General features: G+C 40.2%; 1 protein-coding gene across 12 annotated transcripts in view; it reads left to right on the top strand.

Moving 5' to 3' along the window:
* Window positions 1-12956, top strand: part of NCOA7 (nuclear receptor coactivator 7) — a 95080-nt gene that overhangs the window by 37695 nt on the left and 44429 nt on the right. For 10 of the 12 annotated variants that reach the window (XM_065056844.1, XM_065056842.1, XM_005507430.3 and 7 more), the window contains one exon: window positions 9396-9649. In XM_065056844.1, the coding sequence (XP_064912916.1) occupies window positions 9396-9649 (254 nt within the window). Of the gene's footprint in view, window positions 1-2202; window positions 2621-2642; window positions 7480-9395; window positions 9650-12956 lie in introns of those variants that run through there. The other 2 variants (XM_065056851.1, XM_065056852.1) reach the window with 2 other exon arrangements.

Genomic DNA, 12956 nt, shown 5'->3' on the forward strand with positions numbered 1-12956 from the left:
GATGGCATTTGGCTAATTTTTGTGTCATCATGAATGTTAGCATATAAAACCATTAGTTTGGCTTCTTTTTTAGTGGTGGTGTGTGTGCTGTGTTTTGTTTTTTGTTTTTTGTTTTTTTTTTTTTTTTGTTTTGTTTTGTTTTGTTTTTTGTTTTTTGTTTTTTTCTTTCATCCTGGTTTTCTCTATTAATAATAGGAAAATAAGAAGTTGTATATTTTTTGTGTTTTTCTTTTTTTAAATTACTTCTGTTTACTTCTGTATTAAATCTGTAGTTTTATGCCATACAGAATGGTGCAATGATGCAGAGAGCCGTGATATTTAAATGTTAATTTTCAAAATAACTTTTTAAATAAAAGCAAAAGCTAATGCAGACAGATGCTCTAAATCTTTGTCCCCTCCCTCTCTGAGATATCCCTTTTAGTGGTCATTCAAATAAAGAACTGAATTTTTTACTTTCTTTGAACATTGACTTCTTGACCATGGTTGCTTTTGGATCCCCCTGACCTTGCTGATCAGCAAAGTCAGCCAGGTGACTTCGCGTACCAAGTTGAGTCAACTTATTCAGAATTAAGGTCTTCTTTATGAAGAAAGCAATGATCTCTTCCCTACTGCCACTGGAGAAGCAAAGTCACTGTTCTGTTGCTTTTTGCAATCGGTGGAAGTTTCCTGTCTCCCAGCCCTCACAGTTCAAACCCTTACGAAAATTTCCCATCATCAAAGTGCCTTTTCTGGATAAGTGCGAAGAAGCTGCCACAACCACTTCAGTGCTGCATGGCCTGTGTCTGGCTTGGCTTTCTGGCTTCCTGTTTTTGCTGATCTCAGCCTAATGTTACAGGGAACAAATGAGGCTGTACCTTGACAAGCCCCTCAGGCTGGGCAAAGTGCCTTAGAATCAACACTGCTGCTTGGAGGAGAAGCCTTGTCTCTTCTTTTGGCCTTCTCCTTTGTGTTGATACAGATGTTAGCACAGCCAAGTGGGATCTAATGGGGGAGTGATCTGATTTTGCAAAAGTAATTTATGTATAGAGACTTTTGCTGGGTTAGATAACTTCACAAATCTGGCCCTTGTGGGGCTGCAACAAGCACTTGTATGTGAGGTTGGAGACAACTGTTGGAGACAGGATCAGTGGTGAGCGGAGAGGTGCCTTTTTGCTGATGAAAGTGTCTTAAAACGCTTCTTTGAGCTACAAACTTTGAGCTACAAGGTTTGAGCTGAGTCTCCTTTACCTCGATAGTACCATGTTCCTCCTGAATTTTAGGGGTCTGCTGTACTTTTTGCCCCTTTACTGATGCACTCACTGTGCTTTATCTTGGACAGGGGCCAGTTTGGGATGTTCAAAAATGAAAAACAACCTACCCGCCAACCAAACAAAAAAACCCAAGCGAGTGAATGCAGGGATCCCTCATGAGTATGCCCACAGGTGTATGGGCTTCTTGCAGTTTGTTGTGTAGGTACCTGCTGAGAAAAAGAAAAACAAACAAACAAAACCAAAACAAAATAAACCCAAACCAAAACCAACCAAACAAAAAAGGCTCTATTCCTGTGACTGTGTTCTCTGTAGCCATTCACAGGCCTGCCATCATGAATTTTATTAGTTGCTTTTTGTACCTGTTTACATCTTCAGCAAACACAGCATGCCTAAGCTATTTATTTTTATGTGCTTTTCACTGTATCTGAAAGTATTTATTGAAAGAACTTAATGTGGTGCCCTTGGTACTTCTCATATAAGAAATACTAAAATACCATTACCTTAATTTTTTTCCTGGAGGTGGATTGAGCTACCTTATCACAGTATGATGTATGTCACATTTCCTGTGTATTTTGCTTTAAGTGACCATTGATTTTTCATGTACCGTTTTATCGCTTCATTATGAATGTTTATTGCTGTTTGAGTCACTGAGTGCTAAATTTCCTTCCGACCTTTTCAGGCAGTTTAATCAATACTCAAACTGGTGCTGTATCGTCAGGAAGGTTTGGTATGTACCTGATGGGAGAGAGTGGGTGTGCAGCCACAACTGTATGGAGCAGCACATGTCCCCCACAGCTCTCCGTGTAACCCTGTCTCTTTCCTTCTTTTGCGCTGTACTCAATTCTTGACCTTTGTTTCCGTATGTTAATAAATGACTAATTTAAAAGGGCTTTCCTTATTGTTTCACAGAAGTTTAACTTCTTGAAGAGTGTTCAATTGAGGCAGGGAGGGAGGGGTTTGTCAGGGTTTCAGGAGGAACTTGAGATGTGCTTCACCCAGCCTGATGACCATGTGCTTATTGTCCTCATCAAATGATCGTAACAGTTTTAATGCGCCGTGACTCTCCTGTGCAGAAACTGTTCAGCTTCCCTGCAATATCCCCCTTTGCAACTGCAATTCCCTTTTTCTTACAGTTTCAGCCAGTTGGGAGCTGGCACGGGGCCTGGGAGCCCAGCACCGGCTGGAGGTGAAAGAGCAAGGCTGTTCCTCCCTGGCCAGTGCTTCAGTGAGAGGACAGTCTTGCTGAGCTGCTTTGGGAAGAATTCATTGCATGTGTAGGAGTGGTTTGGGGTGATTAATGAAGACCACAGTAGGAGAAAGTATCTGGCATCATCGGCAAAGCAGAAGAGGAGGAGCAGGATGGGAGTGTGGTAAGAGTTGGTATTTGCGACAAGACAGATCTGTGCTGAGGGTTTAATTGAACAAGCCTGTTAAATGAACTTCAGGCAAAGTTAAGGGAGCCATCCAAAGGGAGGGATTTCTTCATTTTGCCTTCTGCCTAAAGCTGTTCCTTGAGAGCCTGCAGTAACAGAGATTGTAAGAGAAGGGTTTAGAGAGATGTCTAAATCAAACAAAACAGTTTTCCAAAATCCTTTCCCTATGGAAAAGATTTTATTAAATTGTTGTCATGGTAACATGGTGCCAAATACATCATAAGCTCTTTTGCTGAGTAAACAGAAAAGGTGGTAATACTTTTTGCCTTTGAAAACAGAAAGTTTATTAATTTGTGGGGAACATTGTATTCTTAAATTTAAGAAAATAACTTTCTCGCAGCTTAAAACTCTCAAGTTTTACCCTAGAAAATGTTGATTATTTTTTTCCCCCTAAAATAAACATTGGGAGCTTAAGTGAGAGATTTAAAATTCCCTGATATCAGCCAGAAGACCGGGGGGGAAAATAAACATATTTTCATTTAATCTAAGAACCTTTATCTATCAGAAGTTTCAAAGTCTTTAAAATTCCAGAACAGTTTTACTACAAATCCTTCCCTCCACATTACAGATGGTGAAACAGAGGTAGAGTGACTTGTTTTTCTAAGCTAATGGCAGTATCAGGAAGAAAATGGACATACATTGATTGTTAGTACAGCACTTCACTCTTTGGAGCGTGCCAACTTTCTTCAGCATTGCTGGTGACTGACCATGTGTGAAACCTGGTGCTGGTGTTTGTTGTAAATTAGTAACGGGAGTTCCAGTAAAAGTGGAGCGTTCCAGCTCTGACCTGTGCTACTACAATCAGAGCATTCTGTCGATGCTCTTTGTTATTTGGAATGATCAGAATATGGACACTTTTCGATGTCTGCAACCACTATAACTATTGATAACTATTTCAGAGTTACCTTTTTTCGTGGCTTTTTTTCCTTTCGCAGTGACTTGTTTAAATCTCTTGTAAAAGAAAAAAAAAAAGTGTTCCATACCCTATTTTTGCCTTAATAGTTTGTTTTAATAGCAAACATACAGCATTGTGGCTTGCTCATTTCCAAAACAGGATGCATACCAGCTTGAAGTGGCTGGTGTCTCACGGAGAGTGTTTTCTCGTGGGGTGGATGCTGTTTAATTTTAGGAAGAATTCTCACCGAGGATGAACGCTTTTATATTCCTTTCTGTAGTGAACTGAACGTGTCCGCACTGTGGAAGTCAGGAGTTAAGTGTTACGACCTGGCAAGCAATCCGACTTCCTCTGGCTCTGCAAACAGTAATGATTTATTTTGCCCGAGATTGCTTATTTTGTCAGGTTACATCAGATGTGATGGGAGCACAGCCGTGCCCGGAGCTGGCCGAGCCGCGCTGGCACCGAGCTGGGAGATGGATGATCTGTGCGGGTGGGAATAGAGTAACTGACTGGGAACAGACCACTGGGAGCCTAACGGGGATTTTTAATGTAAGGTTTCTGTATGTAGGTCTTTCTAATGTCATGGGTTTGATGTATTTAACCATTCTGGATGGGTGGAGAAAGGCATGTAGGGTTCAACGAAATTAGTACATGTTGAGTGAGATTAAAATTAACATGAAAATGGTTAATCCTGAAAGAAATAATCCAGGTGTATGTAATTCTGTACACACTGTAAATTAATGGGAATCTTGATGGGAGCAAAACAGTTAAAGATGTTTGAAGTGTTTTAAAGTTATTTTTTACAAGTTCTGTTATCTTACTGCATATGTACATAAATGGATTAAAAAAATGTTTGTAGAACACAATCTGTTTGTGCTGTGCAGGATGTTAAGCCGATTGTATGCCAGGTATCAAGGGACATTTTAGAGGATGCACATTGTGGAAAATTTCCCAAAAGGAAAACTGTGTCAGCTTCAAGATAAAATGAAGATTTCTTCTCCCTTCCCTCTTCTTTTTTTTAATATTTTTTTGGAGGACCACTTTGTTAGATGCTTTTGTTTGTAAAGTAAGGGTTGTCCGTGCTGTATGATTTTATTAATCTAATACATCATAAAAATCATGCCTACACTATGGGCCTAGTGCTCTTCATCTGTGATTAATTATTTTGTATTAAATTATGTCCTATTCAGTTGTTTGTTAAGCATTTCTGTTGAATAAGTGTTAACCAAAACCAAGTGGAATTTCTAGAAAAGAACTGTTGTCAGATTTCCATTTCTTTTTTGTCTCGGTGTTAGAGTTGCACAGCTTTACTGGTTGGTTGTTGTCTTGTAGTGAAAGTTGTGCAGATAATGTTCCCGCTCCATTTTCTGCTCAGTTTTCTTTTTACACTAACCACCTACCTTGTTAGTGTAATTGGAAACTCAGGCTGTTTTATTCTAAAAATGCAGTTTTACTTCCCTTTTATAGGCAGCCCAATAGACTTGGGTATAGAAGATGAAGTAGTCTATTTCTTGAAGTCTTTCCTAGCTCTTTTCCTGTAAGTCAGTGCCCAAGCTTTTAAGCAGTCTGTTGAAAATTAATTTAAGTGAGTACTGCTGACCTTGTATTTTTACCTGCCTACTCTGAAATTACGTCTGTGTCAGATCATTAGTCTTTATTAAATGGTATGAGAATGGTTGTCATGTTGCAGAAAGTTTCTGCTCCCTGTTCCCTCTCCAGGGTAGATGCCTGAAAGATCTCTGCAGCCAGCTCACAGTCCCCATTAACAACCAGTTCCTCTGATTCTGATGGGATTCAGTGGAAAAGCCCCCATGCACAGGTTGTGCACAGTAACAGACTGGAAACTATTTGGACAGACATAGAAAATGGCTTATAAGTTGTTCAGAAAACAGTTTGAGGAGCTGTAAAAGGATGCCTCTATATAAATTCAGAATAAATGTTTTTCCTGTCAGAACCAATTAGCTTGAAAAACACTATCTGCCGTCTAAATGAAATTACAGATGCATAAGACTCTTTCCTCAGAAACCGGAGTGGTTTTGCAGATAAGCTGTTTGCTTATCCTGCCCTCCCCTTTTCTCTCTCCCAGTTCCTTCCCCCAACAACTTTCCTAATGAACCCCAACATATCCATTGACTCGGATACTTAAAAACTAACATCTTCTGCAGTAACACCTTATCCATTTTCTGGAGAAGAAGCATATTGTTTTGTCTGAAAGGCTGATTTAATTGCAAAACCTGACACTTGTCAAACTGAGTGGTTTCATTTATTTATTTATTTGGCCTTCAGCTCCCTTTTGCTCTCATAACAGTTAGGACAAGACTGAATGTTGGTTTTGTTCAGAGAAATCCCCTTTAAAACACAACAAAACCACTAGAAATCTTCCAGAGAAGTTGAAGAAGGAAATAAATTCACAAATGGTGTTCTCAAATCCATCTTCCACGGCAGCTCTTGCCGCAGAGGGTGGGAAATATGTGAGAGCTGTGAGAAGAGCGAATGAGACCTTCAGCCTCCAGCTTCTTCATGAGATGATGGGTCAGGAGACGACGGGTTTGAAATCGGAGTGGGCCCGGGACTGGCAGCTGGTGTGGGTGCCCAGTCTGCCTTGCTGGGATGCGCAGGTCTGTGTGAGGGAAGGGCAAACGGAGGCTGAAGAGGGTCCCTCAAGGGGATGGAGTTTTGTTCCAGATACAGTAAATGCTCTGGATCTGCTCTTTGCTCTCTGCAGCACTGTACCAGCACATGTTAATAATGAATTGCCTTGTTTGTATACAGGATTTTGTATTTGCTTTACTAAGAGAGTGCATGTAATGTCAAAAAGCATAGTAAATTTGAGGCTGCTGTCATGGTTTTAAGTGCTGTTGAAGGCTTGTTTTGGTTCTTTGGGATATTATAGTTGAGTGAAATGGAGGGTTTTGGGTAATTTTGGCCAGGCATTAGAGACGTCTAAAAGCAACATCTTCCAAGCAGAGATCATAGTCCTAGGCAGAGTTGCAGTAACTCCGGGTCCTTGTGATGAAAGTCATACTCGGTCTTTATCTGGTATTTTTTTCTGGTGTAAAAGTTGTCGCTTTTGCAGTTGATGATCATTGCCTTGAAATGGAGCTGTGGGCAGGAGGAGTAGCCTCGGCACTACCTGAAAATCTGATGTCTGCCATGAGGATGGGATGGAAATTATGGCATGCCCAGATTCTTGGATTGCTCTCACCTGAAAAGTGCCTGTGGTGCTGCCCATCCAGAGCAGCAGCTGTGGGCTGTGGAAGCTCTAGCTTGTGTGATGAGCTCTTGATGGGATGTGGGAATCGGGCAAGATTAAACATTACAAGGAAAAGCATCAGTCAGTGATGTTGTGGTCAGTCAGTTCAAACGGTTGCTTCTGCTTTCCTCTTCGCTATCACAGTTCTGTTTTAGCTCTTTATTCTTAAAGTTACCTAAGGCAACTTTGAAAACTTGAGTTCAAATGAGTATGTTTTAAGGAAAGTGTGGATAGAAACTGTTAGTGTAGTCACAAGGACTGTTAACATCTAGAGAAGTTTTTTTCTCTCTTTTTTTTTTTTTTCTGTGTGTTTTGTTTTTTTTTTTTTTTCCACAAAATAGTTCGGTTTCCATTAGCAGATTTTTTTGTTGTTGTTTTGTGGTACTGCATATATGCCACAGAAAGCTTATTTAACAGAGTTTGTGATCAAAACAAACAGACTAGGAATCTGAGACTGGGTGGAAGGCACTGATGCAGTGTGAGTAGAGCTGAGGCTGCCAGCGGGTGCTTGCCAGTTCTTGTCTACTGAAGCAGATGATTTGAGTGCCCTGTGATACATACACGTGCAGGAAGGTTATTAAGTCACTACAGAAAACGTCAGGGCCGTCTCTGATTTACAAGCCTGGAATCAAGTACAACAGTGAGGTAAGAATTTCATTGCGTTTCAGTGTAAAGAGCTGCTTTGCAAAGATTTCTGCAAGGGCTAAATATAGACGTTGTGTATGCAATGTGACTGTAATGTTTTGTGGTTGCTACAGCAGCCTTTGATCAGGGCTGTGGCTTATTAGTCAAAAATAAGCTTCCTTTCCATACTCAAATTTTCATTAGTCTAAACAAACCACTTCATTTGTTATATAGATGTATTCACTTTTATCTTTTGGAAATCCCTGTAGATTGTTTTAATGTGTAGTCAGGACCTGATCCATGAAGTTTCACACACACTAAATCTCTTTTGCTGTGCAGAGCATGAACTGCTACTGCCTGTCTTAAAATCAGTGGGTTTGAATGAATGGGGAACCGCAGAAATAGGAGCCGTCGTCACTGAGTTGGCTGCAGAATGTGGATCTCCTGCTGCTGTACTTTGGGGGGCATTTAAGAAAAATGTATACATATGTGTGTGATAGATACACATTTGCAAGGCAACCTTTTGAGATGTTTCACTAGAAATTGTTGGTTATGTGGTCTGAGAAACTGAGCCTTCTCAGAGGTCTCAAGCTAGATATTCTGAACTTGGGAACTTGTTTTAATATTTTATTTAAAAACAAACAAAAAAATGTGTGTACCCTGAAATGTCTTACTATAATTCTAAAATCCTCTGTGCATTTATGTTCTACCCTGAAAAAATACATTGATAGAATATAAATATAAAAGGTGGAAGGAAGAATCTCTGAAATTCCCACATTACATTAATAAATTAATGCATTAGGTTTTCCCTTACATAAGCTGCTGCTGTGAGATCATGTAACCTTTTCCCGTTTGTGGTGACTCATTGATTGTCTGTATTTTCTGTGCATTATTCTTCCTCTGCACATAACAGTTTTTATCATTAACAAGAGTAATTTACTACTCCCTCCTTTAGGTATCTTGTAACTAAGAAGTTAATGTACTAGAGAGAAGGTTCATTAGATAGATTAGTTTTTCATTTTGTGTGTTACGTGTCAGTGATTCTTAACTGAGGACTATTGTAGTGACACTGACTCAGCCCATAAAGGCAGCCTTTGCTCTCACTAAGCAAAGTCAGAGCTAAAGATGGTGATTTAGCAGAAAATCCCGTGTTAGAATTCCTGAAGCATCTTTCTCACTTGAACTGTGCTTTAAGGATTCTTCTCAAAAGAAAATACTCTTGTTGCTATAGTGATCAGTTGGCAGATTTATAGGCAGCTTGTTAAGATTTCTCCCAGGCGAGCTGCAGCAGCTGGAAAACGTTCTTTCACAAGCAGTTTGTGGCCACATCGGTCGCGCTGTGGAAGGAGCTGCTGGGTGACACTTGGAGCACCAGGTGGTGTGGATTGGGCAAGAACAGATGTGGAGTAGTGTGGGTGGCTGCTGGGGGACAACCTTGAACAAAATGGAAATAAATAACAAGTTTATATCAAAACAAGTAGCTTTGTACAGCAAGAGCGGTTGACTGTGAAATTGTTATGTTAGCTGTTGCATTATAATACATTACAATCAGAGGGTTTTGTTTTATCCTAAGCTTCATCTTGAGCACGTGATTCAGTATCTTGTTTTCCTATGTTTAGATGTATAGTGGTTTTAAAACAAAACAACTTTTTCATGTTTTTTGTTTCTTTTTCCCCATTTGTCCTCCCCAGTAAACAACAGTAAAAACTTTATTACCTTTTTTATTATTCTTGAGAAGATTTTCTTGAGATGATTAAGAGTATTCTATAGGATAATCTTAGTTACCAAATGAGTGATGCAAATGTATGGTTTTGACTGAGTTATAAGGAATTCTGATATTAAATTAATTGTAACACAATCAAGTTAGCAAGTGAGTTAACTGATGTGTGGAGGTTGGCTACATCTTACTGTTGTGGGTTTTTTTCCTTTATGCATAGTTTGAAAAAGAAAAGGCAAGCCAAACAAAACACCGAGACTGTCTCTGCCAATTCCCCTGCATCTCCTGTTTCCAAAACACCTTCTGAGAAAGATGACGAAAGTAAAGTTATTTTGGAGCAAATCAGTTCCTCTGAAGACAACTGTAAAATTGCTGGGGAAAAGGAAACCGCTCCAGACAAAGAAAAGAAAAAGAAAAAATACAATCAACTGAAAGACATCAGACGCACAGAACTTAAAAGATACTACAGTACTGGTGAGTTATGTTAATGCTATAGTATTTTGAAATATGTTTATTTTGATAGCTTGTTGATGTACTTTTCTCATTCTGTAGGCCTTGCTTGAAAGGATAGCTGACTTTGGATGTCCTTCCCGTATAAACAAACAAGATTACATAGTTCGGCATATCATCTGCTTCTAACTTTGCAGTTCTTAAAATATAGTTATTTCTTGTTTCTCACTTCTGAAACTCAGTGTTGTTATAGTCAACAGTTAAGTTTATTATTGCTCTTTTTTTTTTTTTTTAAGATTTGTCTTCAGTGTTTATTGCATTGGGGTTCAGTTTTTTGGTGGGGTTATTTGTTTCATAAATTGATGTATACTGTTTATTATGTATTTTGTCTGCTGAAGTGTGAACAAGTAAGTAAATTAACTACATATTTTTAAACAAGATGTCAAAGGACCTGGGTGTTGGAAAGATTGTTTCCCCTACACCCCTCAACTGCATCAGTACCTCAGTTAATCATAAGTACCTGTTTTATATTTATTCTTGCAAGTAATTCAGAAAAAAATGATTTGTGCTTAAATATATGCAAGAGGAGTCATACACACATCTGTTTGCGGTCCTAGATTATGATTTCTTGGATTCTCTTAAGTAATTTTGGATTTATAAAATACTTCTCCTTACGGATTTTTTCTTGATATTTTCTAGGAATGATCTTTTAGATCAAGACAACTGTTAATGTTTCCTGTGGACTGGCATTGTTGTGGGGGTGGCTTGAGACGCTACCGGCCACCCTGCGGGTGTGCAAAGCCTCTGCGTTCTGCAGAAATACAGAATTTCTGTTGAGAAATGCAAGAATTTAGTGTTGCCGTTGAGCTGAGTACAGAGCTGACTGACAAAATCCACAGAGCGAGAAACCCCTTTGTTATTTAAATGCCTGCTTTCAGTTGTTCCTAAATAAAGACTTTTTACCCAGTGGAGCATTGGAATTGTGGAAGTGAAAGTTTGAAGGGAGATGAAAAACAGCTGATTGTGAAATGATTGCAATAGCTCCGCGTTCCCTCTGCAACTCTCAAAATGAAGTCATTCCACTGGAATAATTAGTTGCCATAGCTCTAGTCTGCATGTCTTACACCCGCCTTCATCCCCTGCAGCGGTACTTGGCAGCGGTTCCCTCCTCACCCGTTGGTTACTGCTGCTCTCCCCAAAGCTGCGACCCCTCACCAATATCCTGAGCAGCTTCCGAGAGCTCTCCCAACACCCGTAGGAGCTGGACTTGTTGAAACACTTGGCCTTCACAAACCCATCGTGTGGCTGAGCTGAGCTCTGTCGGAAGGTGTGCGTTCCCTGCTGGGGGATGCGTGAGCTGCGGTGAGGGGAAGGTACTGCCAAATCTGCAAAGGCTTTGGTTTTTAATTGTTGATATGCTTTCATATGAAACTGGCTGAAAGGGATTATCCAGGCATATACATCTGTCTTCATTATTTAACATTATGGATGCATATGCCCCATTTTTTTTTTTTAGTTCTGTGTGATTTTTTTCCCCTTTGAGTTGTCCCTTTATTGATGTTTCTGAGGTGCTCTGTCTAAAACAGTCTCTTATTTATGGTTAACCATTTTTCTAGGTGTGTTTGCATGAGGGCTTGGAGGTTTTGTTTGATGGTTGCTTCTTCCCAATTACCCAGCTTTGACTTAATGTATAGAACTTTAAGAAAATCTGACACAGGAATTAGTAATTATTTTTCTAAATGCTTTCTGCAGTTTGCCAAAATGCTTAGGTTTCCTAGTCAAAAGAAAAATGTGTTAAATGTAGCAATAGTCTTGCATATTCTCATCTGTGTAGATGTGATGATGCATGCATATTTTATTTTGTGGCTTAACAGAAGTCTTGTCATAAGCTGCTTAGAGCCTAGAAAGGTCGTGTCTGTCAGTCTAACAGAATGAGGACCCCTGTCCTCTGAATCATCACCCTTTCATATTTTGCAGGACTATAAATCCCTCTTTATTTATTAATCTAAGAGAAACAGAGAGAGAACATCACATCTCACTCTAATTTGTTCCTTGTACACCACATCACTTTGTTAGAAGCTTGTGAATGTGTTTACCTTTATGCATTTGTGAATGTTGACAGTGGCATCCTCACTCTTTCACTTTGAATGTCATGTCTTTTAATAGATTTATGCAAGGGCTGATACTCTGTCAGGAGGATTTTGTTGATTAAGTAAACCCCTCTTCTCCAGTGGAAAGACTGTCATGCAGTTTCTGAAGGTTGCAGGGAACTGGAGAAGATGGTGATGCCCCCTGCCGCACTTCGTAGAGAACAGAGTGGGTGAAGGACTCTTGTTACTCTTTGCAGAAGGTGGAAGCGCAGCGCTGGGGCATGGAGCTCCTCACGCAGCATCCAGTGAGCGCTGCGCTGTTGCTGGCAGCCGGTGGGTGGCACGGCCGAGCTGAGCAGGAGGGGCTGTAGCTCCTGCACCCTGTGGAAAGGAACCCTCCAGCATCCCTCTCCCCAGCCACGATTGTTCCCTACAACGTATCTGCTAGGACTGTGGTGGCACCGTTACAAATAACCTAATGGTAGGGGATATTGATCGTTTCTCTTGAGGCACTGCTAAATGGCTGAACAAGTCTCACTGCCAGAAGGTTTCTGCTGTGTAACCTCATGTTCTTCTTTTCTCTGAGCACTTGGCTCTGTAATTCTGGAATGTATTTGTACCATTCAATCTCCAAATCTCTAAGGCGAGGACAGATATAACCCTTGTTTTCTTGTCTTAAAACAGCAGAGGTTCTGATACGGCTTGTTTTCTTTTCCCGGAGACCAATGGAAGGAACATTCCTTTTCCTTATTTTTGCCTCATCTTTTGGTTTGTGTGGCAATCAGCCTATAACTTTGTTGTCTTACCCTTTCTGCTGTTCTTCCTGTTGCTGCAGTAATCTTCTTTCAGACTTGCAAGGATGTGTCTCTTTGGCACAGTGCAGTGATTGCATAGACACCCTGGCTGCTACACCCAGTGGCCAGGATGCTCTCCCCTTCATCTTGGGATAACCTGGTTGACCTGCTTCTGCAGCTTGACCGCTTAGTTCAGACACATTTTCTGTGGGAAGGCTTTTTTTGTTGGAAGATGTTGATATGCTAAGCTTTTTTTATTTTATTTTTTTTTCTTTCTCATTTTTTTTGCCTTTTTTCACCCAGTGTCACAGGTTCTAAAAGACTTTCACAAACACAAGGTGAACTGCAGGAACCCAGCACTGGAACTGTACCAGCCTGGAAGCACCAGTTTATTTGCCCTAAGGCAGGATGCACATCTCTGAGACAGACTTGTTAGGTGGAGTCCTG

Source organism: Columba livia, chromosome 3 (genome assembly GCF_036013475.1).
Source record: "Columba livia isolate bColLiv1 breed racing homer chromosome 3, bColLiv1.pat.W.v2, whole genome shotgun sequence".
NCBI lineage: Eukaryota > Metazoa > Chordata > Aves > Columbiformes > Columbidae > Columba > Columba livia.